Source organism: Hylobates moloch, unplaced genomic scaffold, assembly GCF_009828535.3.
Source record: "Hylobates moloch isolate HMO894 unplaced genomic scaffold, HMol_V3 SCAFFOLD_18, whole genome shotgun sequence".
Taxonomy (NCBI): Eukaryota; Metazoa; Chordata; class Mammalia; order Primates; family Hylobatidae; genus Hylobates; species Hylobates moloch.
The window spans coordinates 34,233,707-34,260,186 of record NW_026652293.1 but is presented as its reverse complement, the minus strand read 5'-3'; the positions used below and the strand labels follow the sequence as shown (position 1 = coordinate 34,260,186).

Below are 26,480 nucleotides of genomic sequence, written 5' to 3'. Positions count from 1 at the left end.
TTGTTTGGGTTATTTCCACAAGTTATTATGAACCTTTCAACCTTTGGTTGCAAGTCTCTCAATTGACATGTTTTTATTTATCTCGGGTAAACAGCTAGAAAATGGGATTGCTGGTTCATTTGGTTAGGTGTATCTTTAACTTCGTAAGAAACTGCCAAGCTGTTTTCCAAAGTAGCTACACAATTTTGTATTCTCACCAGCACTATATGAGAGTTCCCACTGATCTATATTCTCACCAACACTTGGAACTGTTATAGGCCATTCTAATAAGTGGCTAAGTGGTATTTTGTCATTTTAATTTGCATTTCCCTAAAGACTATCAAGATTGAGTATCTTTTAATCTTTGACATTAGCATTTCTTCTTCGGTGAAGTGTCTGTCTAAATCTTTTGCCAATTTTTTTTTTTTTTTTTTTTTTGAGACACAGTCTTGCCCTGTCGCCCAGGCTGGAGTGCAGTGGTGTGATCTCAGCTCACTGCAACCTCCGCCTCTTGGGTTCAAGCGATTCTCCTGCCTCTGCCTCCCGGGTAGCTGGGATTACAGGCACATGCCACCACACCCGGCTAATTTTTGCATTTTTAGTAGAGACAGGGTTTCACCATGTTAGCCAGGCTGGTCACCAACTCCTGACTTCAAGTGATCCGCCCACCCTAGCTTCCCAAAGTGCTGGGATTACAGAGGTGAGCCACCGCACCCGGCCTCTTTTGCCAAATTTTTATTCACATTATTTGTCTTATTATTGAGTTGCACAAGTTTTTAAAAATATATTCTAAAGTCCTTAATCATACATATGCTATACACACACACATAAAATCATAAAATACAAATATTTTTACTGTGACTCACCTTCCATTTTCTTTTTTTTTTTTTTTTTAAGACAGAGTCTCACTATGTCGCCCAGGCTGGAGTGCAGTGGCACGAACTCGGCTCACTGCAACCTCCGCCTCCTGGGTTTAAGTGATTCACCTGCCTCAGCCTTCCAAGTAGCTGGGATTACAGGTGCATGCCACCACACCCAGCTAATTTTTGTATTTTTTAGTAGAGATGGGGTTTCGCCGTGTTGGCCAGGCTGGTCCTGAACTCCAGACCTCAAGTGATCCGTCTGCCTTAGCCTCCCAAAGTGCTGGGATTACAGGCGTGAGCCACCGTGCCTGGCCTCACCTTGCATTTTCTTAATAGTGTCTTTTGAAGAGCAAAAAATGTGAATGTTGATGTAGTCTAACATCAATATTGTCTTTTATAATTCTTGCGTTATAACTTTTTAATGAAATCTGGGTGTAACCAAAAGTCAAAGATCTTCTATCTTTTCTTCTAGTTTTATGGTTTTAGCTTTTACAGTTAGGTCTATGAACCTTTTAATATTAGTTTGCTAGAGCTGCCGTAACAAAGCACCACAAAACTGAGTAGCTTAAATGGCAGAAATTTGTTGTCTCACAGTTCTGGAGGCTAGAAGTCCAAGATCAAAGTGTCTACAGGATTGGCTCCTTCTAAGAACTGACAGACAGAATCTTTTTCTTGCCTCTCCCCTAGCTTCTAGTGGTTTGTTGGCAATCTTTGGTATTTTTTAGCTTGTAGAGGTATCATCCTGATGTCTAACTTCATGTTCACATGGTATTCTCCCTGTGTGCATACCTGTGTCCTAATTTCCCACCCCCCCGGCCACCTTTTTTTTTAAGCAAGGTCTTGCTTTGTCAACCAGTCTGGAGTACAGTGGCGTAATCATGGCTCACAGCATCCTTGAACTCCGAGACTTAAATAATCCTTCCACCTCAGCCTCCTGAATAGCTAGGACTATAGGTGTGCACCACCATACCTGGCTAATATTTTTTAAGTTCTTTTGTAGAGACAGGGTCTTGCTTTGTTGCCCAGGTTGGTCTCAAACTTCCGGCCTCAAGTGATCCTTCCACCATGGCCTCCCAAAGCACTAGGATTATAGGTGTGAGCCACCCTGCTGGCCCTTGACTTACCTTGTTAATAAGAACACCAGTCATATTGAATTAGAGACCCACCCTGCTCCCGTATGACCTGATCCTAACCAATTACACCTCAATCATCACATTTCAAAATAAGATTTATTGTGAGGTACTAAGGGTTAGGACTTCAATATATGAATCTGGAAGGGGAGGGACTCAATTTAACCTGTAACACTTTCCTGATTGATGTTTGTGTATTCCACAAGGTCATAGTCAAGGTTCAATATTTTGCATACAGATGTCAAATTGTTCTACCAACATTTGAAGAAGATATTATCTTTTCCTCATTGATTTATTTTCACACCTTTGACAGAAATGATTGCCCACACGGTATATTTCTATTTCTAGATTCTCTGTTCTGTTTCACTGGTCTGTCTACTCTTAATCCAATATCACAGTGTCTTGATTACTGAAGCTTTATAAGAAGTGTTGAAATCAAGTAGGATAAATCCTCTAAAGCTGTTATTTTTGAAAACTGATTTGACTATACTAAGTCCTTTGCAATTCCACATAAATTTTAAAATCTGCTTGTCAATTTCTACAAAAATCTTCTGATAGAGTTGGGGTGGTGTTGAATCTATAGATGAATTTGCTAAGAACTGACAAATTAATATCAAACTGTCTAATTAATAAACATAAAAATCACTTATTTAGGTCTTTTAAAATTTATCTCACTAGTGTTTTGTAGTTTTCAGCATACAGGTAACATATTTTGTTAAATTTATCCCCAAGTACTTTATAATCTGAAGCTATTATAAATGGTATTTTTTACTTAGCTTCCAAGTGTTCACTGCTGTTGTGTGGAGCTACAGTTAATTTTTGCATTATTGACCTTGTACTGTGCAAACTTGCTAATTAGTTCCAATCACTTTTTTCTAGATTCTTTAAGATTTTCTACATATATCATGTTTTTAATACACGCAGTTTTGCTTCTTCCTTTCAAATCTATATTATACAGATGAAGTTCTTCAACATAACGCTGAATAGAACACTACACGAGTACAGACATCCTTGCCTTGTTCTCAAATCTTAGTGAAAAAGTACTCAGTCTTTCTTTCACCATTAAATACGTTAGCAATAGATTCTTTGGTAGATGTCCTTTATTACGCTGAGAAAGTTCCCTTCTATTCCCAGTTTATTGAGAATTTTACACTCATGAGTGGGTGTCACCTTTTGTCAAATAGGTTTTCTGCATCTATTTATATGATAGTTCTACTATATCCTTGTTAATATGGTAAACTGCACTGATCGATTTTCAAATGTTAAACTAACCTTAATTCCTGAGATAAACACAATATGGTCATGATATACTGCCCTATTAATATATTGCTGGATTTTTTTGTACTATACTTTCTCCCCTCTTGTAATGTTTTTGTCAGATTTTGGCAGAAGGTAATCCTAGCCATATGAAATCAACAAGGAAGTGTTCTATCTTCTATTTTCTGGAAGAATTTATGTAGAATTATTATTTCTTCCTTAAATTTTTTGTCAAATTCTCCAGTGAAGCAATCAGGGCCTGAAATTTTATTTTGAGGAAAGTTTTTAACTACAAATTCAATTTCTTTAACATAAATAGGGCTATAATAGCCCTATTATTAATTAAGGCTTATGATTAATTTCAATTAAACAGAACTATTTAATTACTGTATTAGTCTCTTCTCATGCTGCTATAAAGGAATACCTGAGACTGGGTAATTTATAAAGGAAAGAGGTTTAATGGACTCACAGCTCCACATGGCTGGGGAGGCCTCAGGAAACTTACAATCATGGCAGAAGGCACCTCTTCACAGGGTGGCAAGAATGAGTGCCCAGCAAAGGGGGAAGACCCTTATAAAATCATCAGATCTCGTAAGAACTCACTATCACGAGAACAGGATGGGGAAACTGCACCCCATGATTCAATTATCTCCACCTGGTCCCTCCCACGACACATGGGGATTATGGGAACTACAATTCAAGATGAGATTTGGGTGGGGACACAGCCAAATCATATCAATTACTTAACAGAGTAGAGCTATTCATACATTACCTATTTCTTCTTGAGTGAGCTTTGGTATACAGCTTGTCTTTTCCAAGAATCTATTTTGTCTCAGTTGTCAAGTTTATTGGCATAATATTGTTCATAATATTCCCTTACTCTTCTTTTAAAATATACCTGCTCTGTAATGAGGTCCTTCTTTAATTTCTGATATTGATAATTTATGTAAACTCACTTTTTGGCCTGATCAATTGGCTATGAATTAGCAATTTTATTAATCTTTTTTTTTTTTTTTTTCAAAAAAATCCTAGCTTTTAGTTTCATTGGTTTTAATTGCATTGATTTCTATTCTTATCTTACAATCTTATATTTCTTATGTTTATTTTGGGTTTAATTTTCTAGTTTCCTTTTTCTTTTCTTCCTTCTTAAAAGACAGGTCTCACTATATTGCCCAGGCTGGCTGTGAACTCCTGACCTCAAGTAATCTTCCTACCTCAGGCTCCCAGAGCGTTGGAATTACAGGCATGAGCTACCTCATCCCAGCTACTTTCTTAAGACAGAGGCTTAGATCACTCATTTTAGATCTTTCTTCTTTTCTAAAATAAGCATTTAGGGATTTAATTTATAGAATTAATTTTATGGATTTCCGTCTATATACTGTTTTGGCTGCATTCCAGAAATTTTCCTATGTTGTAGTTTTTCTGTTTTTTGAGACAGACACAAAAACAGCCAGGGTCTGTTGCCCAGGCTGGAGTGCAGTGGTGCTATCTTGGCTCACTGCAATCTCTGCCTCCTGGATTCAAGCGATTCTCCTGCTTCAGTATCTCAAGTAGCTAGGATTACAGGTGTGAGCCACCACGCCTGGCTAATTTTTGTATTATTAGTAGACACGAGGTTCTGCCATGTTGACTGGGCTGGTCTCAAACTCCTGACCTCAAGTGATCCATGTGACCTCAAGTGATCCATCTGCCTCAGCCTCTCAAAGTGCTGGGATTGCAGGAGTGAGCCACCATACCCAGCCACTATGTTGTGCTTTGATTTTCATTCAGTTCAAAATACTTTCTAATTTTCTTTGTGATTTTTCTTCATCTATGAATTATTTAGAGGTGTGCTAATTTGCAAATATTTGGGGATTTTCCAAATATCTTTATGCCATTAATTTCTACCTTAATATTGTTCTGGTCAGGGAATATACTTTATATGGTTTCAATTCTTTTAAACTATTAAGACTCATTTTATGGCCCAGAATATAGTTTATCTTGGTATATACCCAATGTGCACTTGAAAAGAATGTGTAAGCTGCTGTTGTCCAGTGGAATGTTCTTTAATGTCAAGTAGATCAAGATTGTTGACAGTATTATCCAAGTCTTCTATACTTTACTGACTTTCAGTAAAAAAGAGGTTTTATTGACTCACAGCTCCACATGGCTGGGGAGGTCTCAGGAAACTTACAATCATGGCAGAAGGCACCTCTTCACAGGGTGGCAAAAATGAGTGCCCAGCAAAGGGGGAAGACCCTTATAAAATCATCAGATCTCGTAAGAACTATCACGAGAACAGGATGGGGAAACTGCATCCTGTTTTATCAATTACTGAGTTAAAAATATTAAGATCCCAATTGTAATTGTGGGTTGGTCTATTTCTCCTTTCTGTTCTATCAGTTTTTACTTCATGTATTTTGGAGCTCTCTCATCAAGAACATATACACTCAGGACCATTATGTCCTTTTGAGGAATTAACCCATTTTATCATTATGAAATGTTCCTCTTTATGGTACAGTTTCCTTTACATTCTATGTTTACTGAGCTCCTTGTGGGTGTGCCTTTAAAGTTTTCCTCAAATTTGGGGAAAAAAAATTTCTACCCCCATGCTTCATAGACTTCTTGATATTGCTCCACAGGTCACTAATACTGTATTCATTTGCTTTACAATCTTTTTTCCTCTATATGCTTCATCTTGGACAGTTTCCATTACTGTCTTTAATGCACTGATCTTTTCTCCTAATCTGCTGTTTCATTCCTTCCACTTTATTTTTCAATTCAGATACTTTTCATCCCTAAAAGTTCCAATTGAGTCTTTTTTTATAGCTTTCTTTCCTCTTCTCATCCTTTCTTAACAATCCTTCACAGCCTGTCATCCAAAGACTGAAAAATGTTGTTTGATAAATGTTTGATTTTCTAGTACCTTAATGCAGGAAGGTAAACCCTGTCCGTGTTATTCCATCATGGCTAGGAAATGAAAGACCACATTCAGTTCCTGATTTGAATTATAAACCTCACCAAATGATGCTTCCACTAGGAAGCTTTCACAAAAACTTAAGTTGCACATTAGTATCTTTCCTGCCAAACTCAACAGAAGACTAAATGCTACTTTTATCAGGTTCCTTACTAAGTATGTGTATATATATATGGACATCTTTATGTACATGACTATCTCTCCAGACAGACACTGCAAATACCTTGATGATTTATCTCTGTATCCATGGTATTTAACAAAGTGATCAGAAAATAGTAGGTGTTTAATAACTGTTTGCTGGATGAATGGAAGATATTAGAACTCATGCATACAATCTCATGCTACGCTCTTTCATACCTGTAAACACAACCTCCTCTCTGATGAAAAATCAGTAATGCACAATAAACTGGCCTACGACTCAGGAGACCAGCTTCTGCTAGCAAGACTATAAGTTCCTTGGGATCAGGAAATGTGTCACATGTCATTTCTGCAGAGTTCCATGCACTTAGAAGTGTTAAGCACAAATACTAGCGGTAGTGGATTAAACATCCATGATCTGTGGCCCAGCATCATTTTCTACACACAGATGAGTTGAACTTTACTTTTTTTTTTTTTAAATCCCTGACCCCCTCTGAACTTTGCTTTTTAATACACCCACACACCTGTTTGTACATGCTACTAACTGTATTTAAGTTGAATGTTCAATCTACATTAATTTGTTTTTAAAAAAACAGTTCTATTTCACATTTATCTGAAACTGGACCAGAATCTCAAGTATGTTTACATTTTAATTGTTCACGTTTTAACTGTTTCTTACACTATCAGTTTGCCCTGTTTCCTGCCCCCCTCCAGCTTTATTAAGGTATAGTTAACAAAATATATAATTTTAACTTTTCTTCTAATAATTAAAGGTCATTTGAACTGCATTAGCTTTGCACTAAGTTTTTTTTTTTTTTTTTTTCTTTGAACAGACAAGGCATAACCCAGTAAACCAACAATTAGGCAATGGAAAGGTTACGCATACCCTGCAAGGTTACGCATACCCTGCAAGGTTACGCATACCCTGCAAGAAAAGCCACTGTACCTAGAAAAGTAGGTGGCCCAGGATTCAGAAGCCTGGTGTCTTGTACCACCTCACCACCGGTCAGAGAAGATGCTGGATATTATTTCAATTTTTTGAATGTTTTAAGACTTGTCTTGTGACCTAACATATGGTCTATCCTTGAGAAGGATTCATGTGCTAGGAAAACGAATGTGTATCCTGCAGCCACTGGATGAAATGTTCCGTAAATATCTATTAGGCCCATTTGGTCTATAGTGCAGATTAAATCCAATGTTTCTTTGTTGATTTTCTGTCTGAAAGATCTGTCCAATGCTGAAACTGGGGTGTTGTAGTTTCCAGCTATTACTGTATTGGGATCTATCTCTCTCTTTAGCTCTAGTAGTATTTGTTTTATATATTGGTACATTCTTGCATCAGTGTTTTATAGTTTTCACTGTAGAGATCTTTCATTTATTTGGTTAATTTAAGTTAATGTATATTAACTTAAAATATATCCGGGTGTTCCAGTGTTGGGTGCATATATATTTACAACTGTTATATCCTCTTGCTGAATTTACCCCTTTATCATTATATAGTGACCTTCTTTGTCTCTTCTTATAGTTTTTGTCTTAAAATTTATACTGTCTGACATAAGTACAGCTACTTCTGCTCTTTTTTGGTTTCCATTGGCATGGAATATATTTTTCCATCCCTTTATTTTCAGTCTATGTGCATCTTTACAAGTGAAGTGTGTGTCTTGTAAGCAACAGATCACTGGGTCTTTTTTTTTTTCTTTTTTTATCCATTCAGCCACTGTATGTCTTTTGATTGGAGAGTTTAGTCCATTTACATTCAATATTATTACTGTTAAGTAAGGACTTGCTCTTGCCATTTTGTTCTGATAGTTCTGTGGTCTTCTCTTCCTTCTTTCCTTCCTTCCTGTCTTCCTTTTAGTGAAGGTGATTTTCTGTGGTGGTATAATTTCATTTCTTGCTTTTCATTTTTTATGTATCTGTTGTATGCTTTTTTATTTGACATTACCATGAGGCTTGTAAACACAACCTAATAACCCAGTATTTTAAGCTGACAACAACTTAACACTGTGTGCATAAACAAACAAGCAAAAAGAAAATTAATAAAAACTCTACACCTTAATTTCACCCCCTCACTTTTTAACTTTCTATTGTTTCTCTTGATATCTTATTGTACTGTCAATGTGTTGAAAAGTTGTTGCAGTTATTATTTTTGATGGTTCATCTTTTTGTCTTTATATGTAAAATAAGAGTAGTTTACATACCACCGTTACAGTGTATAAGTAGACATTTTGTTGAAAACTTTTAGTTATATAAAAATATTTGAAAAAATTTTTAATTTTAAAAATTTGTTTTTTTTTTTTGTTGCCTAGGTTAAGGAAACTAAGAGAGAAAGGGAGTATCTGAGTAAGATTAGTACAAAAACTACACAATCAATACAAAGGCTAAACTCTCATCCAGGGATGCAATCAGATTTTGTCTTTTGTACCAGCTCTGATCAACTGATTCTGGCTGTCTAGACTCCTGTCTTGGTAAGCAGTCTCAGGCTAGTGTTGTGACTACTTGGTAATGTCTACAAAGAGCACAGGATAACTTAGCACCAATTTACAATTTACCAACCCTAATCTAGTCAGAAATATGGAAAAGTTTCAATGTCCACTTGAGGCAACCATTCCCCATTTCCGAGTCATCAACTCATTTGAAATCTGAACTAAAATCCAAAGTGTGACAGATATTTTCTTAGTGTTTTGATACATCGCTGTTCACCATGAAGTCTAAAAATAAACAACTGAGTTTGCATGTCATGGTAAAGAAAAAAGATTAATAAATGATATTCTATTCCAAAAATTCTTTCCCTGAAAAATTACTAAGAAAAAGTTGAATCCTTATCGGAAAGTAAACTGTCAGGAAACTTGCTAAGGCAGAAAGAAGATAATGTCAGTGGTGCCACCTATATAAAATAAAATCTACAGATCATGTCAAAACTACACATTCCGGCTTGCCAAGTAGGTCACTTGCTCCTATTTAAAAAGAGATATCTCAGAGGTAAGAATGGTTAAAAACGTAACAGTGTCAGTCAAATAATATACTGGCAAAGAGAAAGGCCTATTCATTCATAACTAAAGAATAATTGACCCAACCCACCTGTTTTACATATGGGAACACCAAGGCCCAGAAAACAGAAGGAATCTGTCTCTATGTGGTGAGAATAATTCAGAGTCTGAAAATCAATCTGTATGGTCCACAGAGCAATCCAGAAAAGATGAATAACTCTAAACAGGCTAATTTAACAGCCTAAAATTTCTTCATTATTTAGTCAGCAATGCTTGGTATGAGACACCTCCAGGCAGATAATTTGTGCAGCAACTTTTCCTATAACTCCCCTAAACCATGTAATTTAGCCAGTGATATAATGGAGACATTATACAGTGTACCACAGAACTAGCCTTGTGAGATCTACAGCAAGGGGTCTGTTCTTCCATCCCTATGTAAGAACACCTAGCAGGGTGTGCTGCCAGAAAGCCAAGCTCCAACTCCTGTGACTGAATCACTGGCTTTGCACTAAAAAAAATCCCATCTGGAGGTAGCAATTAGTAAGTTTAAACACAGTCTGTACTGATGCTTTGGAAAGTCATTGGTCAAGTGATGTCCACTCGGCCTTTATCTATGTTAACTAGGTATCTTTTATTAACAGTAAGCGGCCGGGCGCGGTGGCTCACGCTTGTAATCCCAGCACTTTGGGAGGCCGAGGCAGGCGGATCACGAGGTCAGAAGATCGAGACCACGGTGAAACCCCGTCTCTACTAAAAATACAAAAAATTAGCCGGGCGTGGTGGCGGGCGCCTGTAGTCCCAGCTACTCGGAGAGGCTGAGGCAGGAGAATGGCGTGAACCCGGGAGGCGGAGCTTGCAGTGAGCCGAGATCGCGCCACTGCACTCCAGCCTGGGCGACAGAGCTAGACTCCGTCTCAAAAAAAAACAAAAAAACAAAAAAACAGTAACCTGGTTTTTACATGAGGCATAGTTTAAAAAATGTTTTTAAGTTAGAAGATACATGTTTTAAAAACTAAGTGCTGGATATATTTATTTGTTCCTTGGTTTCTGGTAAACCCAGAGCTTTGAGAACCTTGGATAAACTTTAAATATGTATATACACACACACACACACATTAGTTTGGTTTCTCAAAATGCTTTGCCAAGACGTTGCGTTATGTGCCCACTAGGATGAATTTTTCAACTGGAACTTTCCTTTACATTTTTATGGTATTATAATTTCGTTTTTTTCATCCTTGGCCTCCAACTCTTGCTTAAAGGCTGTATCAACCACATTAACTGCTGTATCCAACTCCTGCCTCTCTGCGGAGCTGACCTTTCAGAGCCCCCTTGTTGGATTCTTGTCCTAACAAAGGGAAGTTTTCCCTCTTCTGCCTACTAAATTTAACAGTGAGACTTTCAGAATAATTTGCATCGATTTTGCTTCAATTTGCAATGTGGGTCAAGAGTCTGCAACTTAGGATAATAACAAACTGACCTGCCACGTCCCCAGTTATTTTCAAATTTAGGGTTAACCACAGGATAGTAGTCATTTATAGAAAAACTATCTTTTCCTTATTGTTCCTTTGATATAGTTTTTAAATACATTTACATGGTCCTATAATCAAAAAAATGTAGAAAGATGAATAGTTTGAGAAGTCTCCCATTCCTGTTCTACTTACCCTGTTCCCACAATATGCACAAAAATTATTTATTAGTTTCATGTATATTTTTCCAGACTTTCTTTATTTAAATAAGTGAAAAAATTGTGTGTGTGTGTGTGTGTGTGTGTGTGCGCGCGCGCGTGGGGGCGTGGGGGGTATTCTTATTTTTCTTTTTCTTTTACCCAAAAGGTAGGATACCATATGCACCATTTGGCACTGTGCTTTTTCATTTAACCATTTATCTTGGAGATCTTTTCATTCAATACATAGAAAGTTTCCCTTCAAAGTGGCCCCCATTCAAAGTGGGTCAGGAAAGTCTGCAGTCCAACAAATGAGAGCAGTTTATCAGCACTGATTATTGGGGAGTAGTGGGCTCATGCCAGCTGTGAGAATAGCTGCCTGTTTCCACAATGACATGGCTTTTACTCCTCAGAAACTCTGTCTCAATCCCAGAAAGGGCTGTACCTAGAGACTCATTTTACAAATGATAAAGCTAGGTGGGAGAGCAGAAGGGATTTATCCAAAGTCAGATGGTGGTCAGGCACAGAACTGGAGGTAGCTAGTTTTCTGCATTCTGAGAGCCCTAAATCCTCCCCACTGTACCACTTACAATTTTTTTTTTTTTTTTGGAGACACGGTCTTGCTTTGTCACCCAGGCTGGAGTGCAGTGGCACAATCATGGCTCACTGCAGCCTCGACCTCCTGGGCTCAAGTGATCCTCCCACCTCAGCCTCCCCAGTAGCTGGGACTACAGACACATCTGACCACACGTGCTAATTTTTTTGGAATTTTTTATAGAGATGGGGTTTTGCCATGTTGCCCAGCCTGGTCTTGAATTCCTGGGCTCAAGCAATCTGCTCACCTCCCCAAGCGCTAGGATTACAGGCGGGAGCCACTGCACCTAGCCCTTTGTCACAAACTTTTAAGGACTTGTCACTACCTGCAGAGTAAATGTCAAATTCTTGTGTCTAGCATTGGTCCTAATTTAGAAGGAATCGGGGTGTGGTATGACGGGAATGGTAATAACACCTGCTTAGAATTTAAAAATCTAGGTTCTAGTCCTCTCTGGGGTCCAGTTTCCCCAACTATGAAATAAGAGGCTCAAACCAGATGCTCTCTAAGGTCTCTGCTAATGTTTCTAAGGTCTTTGACTTCTACCTTCTAATTTGAAGAGTCTGGTCTTTGCAGGTGTACCTGTGCTCATGCTGTTAGTTCTATCTGGAATGTACCTTTTGTTTCTCTTCCTCCACATTCTTCAAGGCCCACTTTGACTTTTCCTGGTATTTGCCCATTTAAAAAATGCTAAGCACTCTCACCTCAGGACTTGGAACCTGCTCTTCCTTGACCTAGATTACTCTCCCTCCAAAGGGCCATACAAATTGCTCTCTTAGTCCATTTGGTTCAAAGTCTGCTAAAAGAAACTTTATACATTCCCTAAGCAAATTAATTCTTCCAACTTTCTCAGATTGGCCTCAAGATTTAGAACCATATATCACACCATATTCTTGTCCCAAAGCTGGAGAGTGAGGGGTGCTTCTGCTAGTCGCTATTCTGCTCCAAAGCCCACAGCCTTTGGAGTCAGGGTTGGATTTAAATCTTGACTCCACTATTCCCCAATAGTATGACACTGGACAAATTTCTTAGTCTCTCTGAACCTCTCCTTCCACGTTAGTAAAATAGGTATAATTAAAATTTTCTTGACTGTTATAAAAACTACATTATATTAAACATATAAAGTGACTAACACATAATAGGGATTCAATAAATGTTAGTTTCTTGCCCCATTTTTTTTCACAGCCACAAAATACTTATTCAATACTCTTTATTAGAGAAATAGCTGTTTCCTACTTTGGTGTCACTTTTAGGCCTGCTGGCAGGTAAGTCACAGTTCATTAAAACATTTACACATATATTCAAGATGACCTGTACCAGTTCTTTAAAAGAAAGAGGTATGATGGGGGTGGGGTGGGGCAGGGGGGAAACAGCTTCATAAGCTGTCAGTCTCCAGCCTTTGGTTCAAGAACAATAATCCAACTGCTTTTAAAAATCTCTTTTATTTTATTTTTTTTATTTTTTGAGACGGAGTCTCGCTCTGTCGCCCAGGCTGGACTGCAGTGGCGCAATCTCGGCTCACTGCAAGCTCCGCCTCCTGGGTTCACACCATTCTCCTGCCTCAGCCTCTCCGAGTAGCTGGGACTACAGGCGCCCGCCACCACGCCCGGCTAATTTTTTGTATTTTTTTTAGTAGAGACGGGGTTTCACCGTGGTCTCAATCTCCTGACCTCGTGATCCACCCGCCTCGGCCTCCCAAAGTGCTGGGATTACAAGCGTGAGCCACCGCGCCCAGCCAAAAATCTCTTTTATTTTAGCTCCCACAAATTTGTAAAAATCACAGTCTTTAGAGTAAATGACCAACATACTTATTCTGAAGAAGTTACTAGCCAGGGGAATCATTAGAAGGAATCTTGGTACAGAAATCCTTGCCACAATTCTGGACTTCCATTTAGTTTACAGAATTTTGTGAATTCTAACAATATGTTATCAATTGGTCTCCTACATGGGCTTGTTTTAGAGAAAAATTCTTCTCCAGATTTATTTTACTACTCTATTCTGTATTTATTTAGCTAGACATTTGCAGAAAACTGGTAAACTACTATATTAGTTGTTCTTTATATGGTTAAGTTGCCACACAATGCTAAATATCTCCTGAGGAAAAAAAAAACCAAGTTGGGAGTTAAACCAGGATGACAACTGTACACTAAAACTGAGAACTTCTAGCAATGCCTAGCATTTTGTTTAGGATTTGGAGAATTTTACTATTTCAAGATTTTTGTTTCTCAAGGATAGTTTACTACTATTCCTATTTTATAGTTTAGCAGAAATGTAAAAATTCCCTTCCTCTATCCTTCTGGCATGTAAGAAAAGGGCACTAGCTGGCAAGCACTATTTTTATGTTGACAGCAGAGCTATTTTGAGTCATCTTAGTACTATCCAATGTTTATGCCAAGAAAAGAGGTTAGCATGACATTAGCAATTTAAAGAGTAAATGCTCAGTTTTTGGTCACTTAATAAGTGTATTTCTTGTGAACAACAAAGTCTATCTTTTCATCATAAATAATAACGCAGTTCATCAACGTAAGCCATTAAGCCATAATTAGAAAGTCCTACCTTTTGTGCATCTCCTGTGAAATACGCAATGGCCAGGGTGGGCAGAATCATGAACAGTGCGTTGTAATAGAGCAGTCCGTATTTTCCCAGCTCCTAGGACAGTAAATAATTAGGTGTTTCATCTGCATTTGGTTCTAGCAGATACAACACTGTACAAAATACCACTCAAACTACACTTAAATACACAAACACACACACCCTCCCCTACAACATACACATCAAATAAATTAAGTTAGAAGTTTTGCAAACATTAAGAAATAATCTAAACTTTCAAGACCAAACAAAGCAAACTTACAAAATTTTATACTTACTTGAAATAAATTCCTCAAGTGCTTAAGATCAGAGAAATAAAAATGACTACTGGCTGCCTCAAAATAGCAAGTAGAAAAGAGGTTATTTTGAACACATACACACACACACAAACACACAAACACACACACACCAATATCAAAACATCTCTCTGAAGCCATTCTCTTTCCAGAACTGAATCAAGAGTCACTGAGTATGTCTTGGGCTTTTCAGAAGCCTAGCACAGTGTCATTTAAGAAAGATGGATGAGGCTGGATACGGTGGCTCACACCTGTAAACTTAGCACTTTGGGAGGCTGAGGTGGATAGATTGCTTGAGCCCAGGAGTTCAAGACCAGCATGGGCAACATGGTGAAACACTGTCTCTACAAAAACATACAACAACAGCCAGGCGCGGTGGCTCACGCCTGTAATCCCAGCACTTTGGGAGGCTGAGGCAGGCAGATCACCTGAGGTCAGCAGTTCAAGACCAGCCTGGCCAACATAGTGAAACTGTCTCTACAAAAATACAAAAATTAGCCGGGCATGATGGCGGGTGCCTGTAATCCCAGCTACTTGGGAGGCTGAGGCGGGAGAATCGCTTGAACCCAGGAGGTGGAGGTGCAGTGAACCAAGATCGCGCCATTGCACTTCAGCCTAGATGACAGAGTGAGATACTCCATCTCAAAAAAAAAAAAAGAAAACCTAGCTGAGCATGGTGGCACGTTTCTGTAGATCCCAGCTACTGGGGAGGCTGATGTGGGTGGATCACTTGAGCCTGGGAGTTCAAGGCTGCAGTGAGCCAAGACTGAGATTGTGCCACTGTACTCCAACCTGGGTAACAGAGCAAGAACCTATTTTAAATTTAAAAAAAAAAAAAAATTAGCCAGGAATGGTGGTGTGCACCTGTAGTCCCAGCTACTCAGGAGACTAAGGTGGGAGGATCCCTTGAACCCAGGAATCCAAGGGAGGCTGCAGTGAGCTCTGATTGTGCCACTGCATTCCAACTTGGGCAACAGAGCAAGACCCTGGCTCAAAAACAAAACAAACAAAAAGCACAAAGCAAACAAACAAAAAAAGATAGCCAGATTCAGACACACAGACTCAGGCCTAGACCAATACCAACAGACAGCACTTCTCAGTGAAGTATTTCTGAAAATGTGTATGAAGTACAATGAAGATTAAGATTACTATAACTACAACTCCCAGAACACAATATGACTCACTGGGTTCTTAGCTACTGGGGAGCAACAAAGGACAACACATCTTCAAACACAGGGAGCCCATAAGAACTCTGAGTCCACCTTTGATTCACACACTTCTGGGACATTCAGCATGAAGCAGTCTCCTGAAAATGCGGGCCAGGGTTTGAGAGGTGGGAAGTGGGGACAGTGAGGGAGTGGTAAGGATCGGGGCATAACACTTGCCTAACTCCTGTGATTGAAAGATTACTGGCTGATGAGAAAAGTCGAGCTGCCTTCTCAAAAGCAGCACTGAAAAACTGAAAATAAATACCCAACAATAGAAAACTAGCTGATTAGGCTGGGTGCAGTGGCTCATGCCTGTCATCCCAGCACCTGGGGAGGCCAAGACAGGCGGATCGCCTGAGGTCAGGAATTTGAGACCAGCCTGGCCAACATACAGAAACCCCGTCTCTAATAAAAATACAAAAATTAGCCTGGCGTGGTGGTGCATACCTGTAATCCCAGCTATTCAAGAGGCTGAGGCACAAGATCACTTGAACCCAGGAGACAGAGGTTGCAGTGAGCTGATGTGCCACTGCACTCCAGGCTGGGCGACAGAGTGGGACTCCATCTCAAAAAAAAAAAAAAAAAAACCGAAGGAAAACTATCTGATTAGATGATTAGACTATAACTAGCTGTACAGTGAAATACTACACAACCACTAAAAATGTTTAATGATGCTGATTGACATAAAAAGGTGTTCAAGAAATGGTACTAAGTGAAAAATACAAGTTAGAAAATACATCATCCCTCTTTTGCTTAAAATTTTAACATACAGATAAGTGTGCACACACATACACATACACACACAAAATAAAGGATATCCACCAAAACAGTGCTTCTCACTTGATGATAGTATTAAGGGAGATTTATGTTTTCTTCCTCTTGCTTATTCATGTTTTCTACTACTTCTATCATAAACACGCATTATTTTATGTAATATCTTAAAGTTAAAAGGTTTTAAATTCGATAGCTACATTCAGGTCTAAAATGCAGCACAAAATCTTTATGCCGTATGACTCATACTCAATGGACTATGATTGTAAGCAGTCCTGATATTATCAGTAATAAAACTCCTGATTGGCTGCCCTGCCTATGGAGTAGCCATTCTTTTGTTTCTCTACTTCTAAAAACAAAAGAAAACAAGAAAACTCCTGATGTATTAAAAAGCACCTCAGCATGGCCGTACTGCCTTACTGCCTCTGGGATAAACCAAGTAACTGATTGCTTATGGTCACCACAAGCATCAGTGTAAATGTGTACGGCAGCAAAAAAAAAGCCATACTGGGACAACCTTTAAGAAGGGTGCCCAGTCAGCCAGAGGCATGAGTGTTATCCAGGAAGTAGAGGATATGCATGGAGGCACATATACACACAAATACACATCACCCAGTAACTGACAAACAGCAAAAACTTAAATGCCAAAACTTCCGTTTTTCTTTATACATTTTAATTGCTTTGAATGTCTTTCTCCCTGCCTTCTTAAATAAAGTACACTGACTAAAACTAGACTTAGGGCATCATCATAAACATGTACTATTATGTCTTATGATACATTGTTATGCATCATAAATCTGTATTATTAGGTTTATGTATTATGTTCTTATTCAGTGTTGCCCTTACGGCTGTTTAATACACCCTACATCTTTTTTTTCTTCTTCAGTATTTCTGTCTTTTATAATCTCACTGTTTCTCTTGTTAGCTGACCTTTTATACTGCTGGTAAACCTCTCTGCCTCTAAATAGATTTCTGCCTTCTAGTTTGTTGCTTGTAAGATATGAGCTAGGAGAAGTAATCAATGAACTTAAAAGTTCTAGTACAAATAAGTCATAGTCATTTCTAAGTGAGAAACTGAAGGGCTCTCCTAGGAATAAAACACTCAGAAACTTTCTTGATTTTTTTTCTAGGTTCTGGGATATACTATAGATTGTACTAATATGGTAGCCACTAGCCACATGTAGCTATTTCAATTTAGTTATAATCACATAAAACTACTGATTTCAGTTTCTCAGTTATTTTCAAGTGCTCAAGGGTCATGCATGGCTAATGACCAGTTAATGGAAAGCAGAAATATAAATTTCCAATGTCACAGAAAATTCTATTAACAGTGCTGTTTTAGACAACTGAAGCTGCTGGACAAATAAAATGTCATTAATAGTATCTATTTTCCAAAGCAGCAAGTGGGCTGAAGAAAAGAGTAAGATCAATCACTAACTGCTACCTTTTCTCTAGCTATTTTAAAAAGATAAAAATTCTTACTAGTAGCTTCCATTAAAACGCAACCATCATATAGATTCATCAAAGCAAATAAATGGAGGCCAAGACATGTATATTTAAAGAAAATGGATTGGAAACAAATCAACACTGTCCTTGGTTCTTCAAGCCTATTCCAAAAACACACAAACAAACAAACAAAAAATATCTGCAAAATAATGAAACCTACTGGGATAGACATTCAATCTATACTTCTTTTCTAGAGGAGCAGGCAAAGCCCCTGACCAAGACAAGGTCAATTCAATACTAATAGTACTATCAAGCAGGTAGGACACTTGTATTTATTTATTATCTAAGCTCCCAAAAAGGAGCTTAAGTAGTTTCAGAAACATTCTACACATAATAGAAAAGACTAAAAACTAAGCAGTTAAAGTCATCTGACTAAAGAGAAAACATGGGTAGGAAAATAAGATAAAGTCATGGTCAGTTACAAGATGTAATTATGAGATAAAAATGTACCAGCTGCTCAGGAAAAACTATGGTGACATCTAAGATAAGTATCTCATATGAGTCCTCATATAGGATACATTATGATATCAAGAACAATTCCTTCAATTAGCAACCCTGGGATATATAAAGTTGAGGTCCATTTGGTTGTTTCTTACAGTAATGTAATCTCATAACATAATGTTACAAAAGCAATAGATTCAAATACTCAGCTAACAATCTGGCTTGATCTAAAAATAATATATTTAAAGTATATAGTAAACAAATAAACAATATCTGGTAAAGCCAAGGCCAGGAAACACTGGTTGCCCCTAAGAGAGACAGAGATACTAATGCTCCCTAAAATTTCCCATTATTTATAGGGCAAATACATAAAGGCCATTTTTGTTTTGCAGCCCCTTCCAACATTCATTTCCCTTCAAGTCTGCCCAAAGGTTTCCAGGTAGTTCTCTTTCTGCCTCCCAGGTCCCCCGGAAAGTCCTCTAGAATACAGCCATGAACATTTAAAGACACTGCAGTGAACACTCTTTACTTTCCCTACCCCACACGAAGTCAAAATTCATGCAATCCCAGAAAAGCCTGGAATAAAACCTAATTGCTAATTAATTAAAAAATAAAGTTTCTTATATGAACACCAAAGTACAGGAATTTTACCCTCAGAGAGCCACTATGTCTTTCTCATCCCTGGTAAGTACTTTCTTTATTCCCCACTTTTTCTCCGATGAATTGACATTCCAACATCAGTACACATCTGTTAAAGCTTTAGATTGCTACTTACTTTTGAATCTAATTTTTGTTTTACGTATGCACCATTTGCTGCTGTCAGGACATCGTTTATCAGAATAAAAACATATCCTTCCAGATCAAATGCCAAGTCAGAGCTGCAAAACATAAGCAACACCTTAAGAACAACTTAAAGAACAGGCATTTAATTTTAAATAGATATGAGCTAAAATATTTATGAGAACATATGCTCATCTAGGGAAGTGAGTATCAGGCATTGTATCAGCTACTAGTATTTCCTGATTTCTGGTCATAGTTTGCAATTTCACCTTAATAAGGGATTCCTCATAAATAAGAGGCACTAACATTTAAACACATAATTAGCAACAATCATTCATGTCATTTAATAGCACACTGCTCTGTGTTCAAAGCCAGATGACAAAAAGCACCAGATTACCATTAAGTACATCTGTGAAGCAGGCAGAAGCAGGCAGAGCTCAATTTCATAGACAAGAAAACCAAAAGGACGAGGCCGTTAACTAGTCATTTTCTGAAGGTCCACATGGAAGGTAGGACTATCTTGCATAGGTAGTTGGGCCCCTGGGTGAAATTTCTGAAGTGTGGATCATGGTTAGTTCTGAGATCAAGCTAGAACAATGTCTAAGCACCTAGCAGGAACTCAAATACTTAAATAATTGCTGAATGAACCTGTGAAGTATAACTTGGGGGGTTTAAGGAAACTGAAAATTTCTGGAACTTAGAGTACCAGGCACAAGATAAGAATTTAGTAAATTAAACAGAATAAATGAAAATCTGAGAAAGGTATGCCTTCAGCATACTTCAGCACCCTAGCTAAAATAGTGGCTCCACAGACTATGATTTTGCAGAGATACTGTATAGGAACCAAGACTTATCTAATAATTCTATGCCAGTGCAATTTTAGGCAGGACTAACTTAATGCACACTCCCTACCCCAAGCAGTCTAACAACCTTCTGACTGACTTCAGAGGTCTGAGTTCCCTTCCTTTCAATCTTTTTCCAAGTCAAAGGGTCTAACCAGATAAGGCTGGTCCGGACAGTAAGCCTTTTCAGAAGTTTTTTGTAGACCCAAGAAAGCCCTGAGGTACCCCTGTTGTTTGGTACAATTTTGGGTCCCATCAGCTTCAAGGAAAAGTTTCAAAGACTAGCAGGGCACCTCTAAAAAGAAAGGTAAGAGGCTAGTATAGGATTTTTCTCCAAGGGGGGAATATGACATAGAAGGAAAAGCAGTTAGCTATATAGCCAATTTCTAGTAACCAATTATGCCACTCTCTTTTTTTTAGAATGAAATTTTACTTGGAGATTGGACTTGTAAAACAGGACTGGACTGATAATATTTTCTTCCACCTATACTACGGGAATGTGATGAAGGTAAATGAGTCAATTCAAGAAGTACACTGGAACTCCTGGATGGAAAACATATGTCTGGCAGAATGTGTGGCATTAGCAAATACATATATGCATGCCCTGGGCTGATTAAAATGTTGTAGAAGACTTCTAGCAATCATTATAATTTTCTCAGTCTGTAGGGTATACATTTTCCTCATGTATTTTAAAACTTAAGAAAAATGGGAAAAGCTTTAATAACCTAATAGAATATCTAAGTTATGGCATTTGTGACATATCTTATGTGAGGCCAATTAAAGCAATGTTATTATTCATTATTCGAAAAGGCAAGCAAATGTTTCACAGTCATTTTCCTCACCTCACAGAAGGGGAGACATGCTTTTCTTTAGCAGCATGCAAAATTAAGAAATGCCAGGCCAGGCGTGGTGACTCACGCCTGTAATCCCAGCACTTTGGGAGGCCAAGGCGGGCGCATCACGAGGTCAAGAGATCAAGACCATCCTGGCTAACATGGTGAAACTCTGTCTCTACCAAAAATACAAAAAATTAGCTGGGCGTGGTGAAAGGCGCCTGTAGTCCCAGCTACTCGGGAGGCTGAGGCAGGAGAATGGCGTGAACCCGGGAGGAGGAGCTTGCAGTGAGCCAAGATCCCACCACTGGGCTCCGTCTCAAAAAAAAAAAAAAAGAAATGCCACATGGTTTATAAAAACACACAGGCTCTGAAGAAAGCCACAGATTCAAATTTCAGCTCTGCCATTAGCTCTGTGACCTTAAACAAGTTACTGAACTTAAGTTTTAGTTTCTTCAACTATAAAATAGGAAAATTATACCCATACCTCTCAGAGGTGTTGTGAGGAATACATAATAAGATGTGTAAAATGCCAAACATATTGTGTGGTGTGGCACATGCTATGTGCTCAGCACAACGACAGTAACAAATTCTAAATTACATCAATTTAAATTTTAACAATCCCAAGAATCTTATTTTTGTCAACCTTTATCTTAATACAGCCAAAAAGATTTAACCTTTTCAAGAGTCTTCTAGATGCTTTTCAAAGATATAATTCTTATTTAGGCTATAAAAAATTGTTATTGATAAGTAATCATTTATTATCAATAATTATTGACAATTTATAACGTGCTAGTCATAGGCCCGCATCTTACCTGGCAGCTACGAAGGCTCCAATAATCATTGCAAATACAGTCATTTTAATACCCCAAGAAAAAGTCTTCCTACAAAATAAAAAATGTTAAAATACACACGACTTTATTCCCACACTCATTTTACAACAGAAGCAAAAAATATGATATGCTTTCTCAAAAGCTATAAACAATCATATTTTAAACATTTCTGAGAAACTGGACGTTTAAAAGAACCCCTTTGATAAAGCAAAAATTTATTGTTATATCAGTTATTATACCCACTTTTGAAATTTTCACCTATTGTTATTATTAGTGAGTTTGAATTTTTGTAAAGCAGAATTTAACAGAAAAATGTCACATTCATTTGTAATAAAAGGAGCTAAGACATGAACACTATTTAAAACCTATACCTATGATTCTGATCCAGCTTCTCCCAGTGGCAGTAGTACAGAAATTCTAGAATGTAAATCTCACGTTCAGATAAGATTTTCAACTCCAATTCATAACCTTCCCAACTGCCACTCCCACAAACTATCAATTCCAGCAGCCAAGAGAGAGGGTTGCTTAACCTTCTCAAAAGGTAAGGTAGGAACAAGACAAATAATTTAATATCTCACATATGCTGGGCACCTTTTCAAGGTGATTTAAAGAACAGATATATTAGAAACTTAGCTCACTTGAGTAAAACTCCTTCAGCAAACATTGTAAACAGGATGGAGAACCTTCTCAGAACTGTAAACATTGGCAAGCTGGAAAAAAAAAAGATAATTAGGTAAAATAGAATTTAACAATTCGTTTTAAACTAAGATTTTCCTGGTAGTTAAAATAATGCTATTCTTCCATTATGGAAATTCCATACTGATTCATTTATGGTTAAACCCTGCTTCTCTCTAGAAACAATTCCTACTTGAAGGCCTACAAGAGTTGCTTTTAAAAAACTACTAGAAGTGACAAACATTAAATTAACTACAAAACTTTATTCTGCTAATTATGCAAAACCCTAAGCTGTAAATATGTCAGTTTTTAATAGAAAAAGGCTTCCTTCTCATTTTTTCACTAGTCTGACCTCCCTTCCCACCCCCTAGACCACTCAAAAACCATCTATGAAAATCTTACCCCATGAAATGCCTTGACTGTGCTTTTGTGGATGTAATTTTGTCTTCATCTAAATTCCCAGAGCATTTTGCTTGTACCAATCAAACATACAGCTTCTTGCAATATATTTATTTCTGAATATATCTTATCTCACTCCAAAGTGCCTTATACTTAGCTGGCAATCAAAGATAGGTGTGAATGAATGGTTGGATGAGATGGATGAAAAAAAGCAAACTCTATACAAGAGGCACTTTGCAGAAGGCCTGCATTTCTTTCCTGGTGGGTAATGAAATGGAAAAAAATGTCCCACCCATGATAAATTTGACTTCCTTGGAACCCTCTTCAGAGATACCATCTTGGTCATTCTGTCAGGTTTCTTGGGTTTTAAAGGAAGCAATGAAAAACACCTTGTCCCTGATCCTCAGAAATCTCTCCATTCTATTTTACAATGCCAGGGTTTTGGCTTGTGCGGTAGTGGTGAAGCCACTGGGTTTCTGTTAAATGTTTTCTCTATTTGTGTCATTTTAATACCATACACACCTGATATGTACACTACAATAAGAGCAGAAGCCAGAAACCAGGAGGTTAGAGGGAAAGATAGTGTTACCACGGAGAGGAGAGCTATTGCTTCTTTCTGAAAATAAGTATGTTGCCTCTACAGTTATATGCCATGGGTAAGATATTAATAATATTTTTATCAGGGTTCTAGCTGATGTTACCTTACTTCACATTAAAAGAAAAACTGCAAAAGTTCTTGTGCCTACCCTCTAATTTTGCTGTGTGGAAGTTGCCTAAAATATTTATGAACTATATTAAAGAACTGAAATCCCAGAAGCCTAGTATATATCTCCACTATTGTAGCTCTAGAAAAATAATAAAAATTTCCTATCATAGCATTTTATAACATTTTAAGACTTCTAACATCAAAATGAGGCATAAAAAAAAACAAAAACAAAAAACTCCTCTTTCTCTTCAAAGAAAAGAGCATAAACTATAAACTAAAACCTTTGGCACCACCTTCATTATTTAGTAGTAATAGAAGCTTTCTGGACCTTTCATTTTTTTCCAGAATCAATAACAACGTGTTAAATATTTGACATTCAAGTACAATTTTAAGAATACATTATATTAACCTCACTAGTAAAATAAAGTTATCCATACTTCAGTTTCTTTGTGCTGAACAGTCCCGTGATTTGGTTCCCAAAATATAGTAGAGGTAGTGGAAACGTCTAGAAAATTTAAAAAGGGATAACAAAACTTAATAATAAAGATAGCTAAAACAAGGTCCTTTCAAACAGAAACAATTTTGTTTATATGATCAAAATTTTTTCCACTTAAAACATAAGATTAGTTATCATACACAATTTTGACACCCAAACACCCAAACAACACTTATGCTTGGATAAACAACATTACTATGGCAGAAAAAAAGGAAGGAAGGCAGGGAGAAAAGACAGAAATATATGAATATGATCAATGTGAGACAGAAACATCATTTGCTGTAAAATATGATAACGTATTAGAGCCCATGGCTCTAATGTCAGCAGAAAAAGTAAAGGGGCATTTCATCTTCGTTTGGAGTCAAGCAGAGGCAGACAGTATAAAATAAGCCCAAAGAATAATGAATGCAGGATACACTGGCTAGATTAGATGGATAGAGAAACTGCAAAACTATTGTACTCTCAACAAGTGTGCATTAATTAAAAACAGAAGAATATTCCTAGGTTATTTTTTCTCTTAAGTTTAAAGAGATTGTAGGCCTTCTTTGACACATATTACTACTTTTATTCTTTACATTCATTATAACCACTCTAGACTGGGCAATTTTGAGGCCGCAATTTTTAAATACGCAAGGCACTGATAAAATATATTAATACATAGTGACTTCGTTTCACAAAATAAAGTATCGCTTTTCTTCTTTTACCTTTCGAGGTACATTTCTGTCAAGGTCAGGAAACTTTACTACTCTGAGCGCCTTTCCCACCCAGAGAACTGCCACTGTGGCCACCATCTGTAAACAGAGAACACAGATTCACTGTTCTACACATAAAGACACACACAGAAGTTCTAACAACATAAACCACGTAACGGTGAGGATTCCAACTAACCTGGCCAAGTCCAACACATAGTGAGGAGGGAAATCTACAAAAAGGGCAAAGAAAAAAACAAGATCAGAACAAACCTAACTTAGCTCCGTGAATTCAATTTGCACATCGGCAACGTTAATAAGGCATTCCGATACAAGCCACACCAACGTCCGCCCCTAAATCAAACAAAAATCTTGGGAGAAAACTCCCTGCCGGTTGGTTGTCAGGCCACCCCGCTGATGTAGCCTCGGGCGACCGCTTGTCTCATCTTGTCCGAGTCTACAATTTCAGTCCGCTGCCTGCAAAGGATTTCTCAAGGCAGTGAAGATACAGATCTCTGCAACGGTTTCACACACCTTTAAAAAAAAAAAAAAAAAAAAAAAAAACAACTTCTGCCTCTGGGTCCCAGTGTTAGCAAGGGAATAATTGTCCGCGGGGGTGACGATGCTGTCAGCGGGTGGAGGGGACACCGAAGCCCCGGCCCCCTGTCCAGGCTGCGGAGGAGGGAGGCTTCCCTCGCTCTCCTCCCTGATCGACATGCATAAGGGCTCAAAAGTCACAAAGCGAGTCACTTTGCTCCATCTCTTTGAAGGGCAAGGTTTCCGGGGCGGTGCGCCCAGGGCATGGCAGGCGAGCCCCAAACATGCCGGTCCGGCCGGAGCTCCGCGCAGGGAGCAGACCCCGGCCACAGGCCCGCCCGCCAGGCCGGCTCCGCTGCCCGGGCCGCGCGCGTCAGCCGCCCGCCCTCCCCAGCTCCCGCCCAACTTTGTTCGGCTTTAACTTTGGCAGTCAAAGTCCAGGGAGCCGGCGCCCCGCCGCCGCCGCCCGCTCCTCCTCCGCGGCCTCGGCCGCCGCCGCCTCGGCCCTACCTGTAGTTGGTGAGCACGCTCTTATTCACCACCACGATCAGGAAGGAGCTCACGCCGTAAAAGCCGGCGGCCAGCAGCTTCAGAAACACGGTCAGCGTTTCGGCCGACGCCATCCCCAGCTCCTCCTCATCTCGGAGTGTGGAGGATTTCGCGGGGGCTTCTCCTTTAACCCGAGCATGCTGACGTCTATGAACTTCCGCCATGGCTGCCGCAGCGGCGCGGGCCTGGCGGCGGGGCCTAGCGGCTCGGGGGCCTGCAGCGGCGGCTCCCAGGGGACTCGAGGAGTTGGGGACCGCAGACTAGGCCAGCTGCGCGCTCGCCGCCTCGACTCCCCGCTTGGCCGCCGCCTGTCCCCGCCCAGGGGCAGGGACGCCGGGGTTCACACCCCTGGAGACTTTGCTCGGTCATTGTGCAACGCTGGGTCAGAGGGTAGGGCTGCGCCGGGCTTAGCCTGGGCAGGGGTTGGAGAGAGCCTGGAGAAGGGGCAGTGGCTACCCCGCTGCCCGAGGCGGACAAGGAGAAGCCAGGGGAACTACATCGAGACACTAGAGCGCCGGGCGACAAACCACAGACTCCGGGTGACAGTCGCCCTGCGCCTGCGCACGAGCACGCGCTGGGTCTGTCCGCGGGGCGCGTACCTGGGGCGGGGGGAGTCTGGTGGCAGAGGGGCTGGAAGGCCGTATTCTCCGGATAACTACCGCAACTAGGTGCAGACCCTCCTCCGCTCTGTTACAGGTGGCCGGCCAAGTAGTTACAGTACACTGCGTCTAGACTAATTTTGAATGCTCTTTTAGCCTCTCT

General features: G+C 39.1%; 1 protein-coding gene across 1 annotated transcript in view; it reads right to left on the bottom strand.

Moving 5' to 3' along the window:
• The window catches only part of SLC35D1 (solute carrier family 35 member D1), a 44,782-nt gene extending 18,527 nt beyond the window's left edge, over positions 1-26,255 (bottom strand). The window contains exons 1-8 of the mRNA XM_032137514.2: positions 25,680-26,255; positions 24,832-24,865; positions 24,648-24,734; positions 23,885-23,952; positions 22,306-22,377; positions 21,650-21,718; positions 19,155-19,257; positions 14,125-14,217 (exon numbers count right to left, since the gene is read on the bottom strand). Of these exons, the coding sequence (XP_031993405.1) occupies positions 14,125-14,217; positions 19,155-19,257; positions 21,650-21,718; positions 22,306-22,377; positions 23,885-23,952; positions 24,648-24,734; positions 24,832-24,865; positions 25,680-25,882 (729 nt within the window). The 5' untranslated portion in view covers positions 25,883-26,255. The remainder of the gene's footprint in view (positions 1-14,124; positions 14,218-19,154; positions 19,258-21,649; positions 21,719-22,305; positions 22,378-23,884; positions 23,953-24,647; positions 24,735-24,831; positions 24,866-25,679) is intronic.
• Positions 26,256-26,480: the final 225 nt, after the last annotated feature.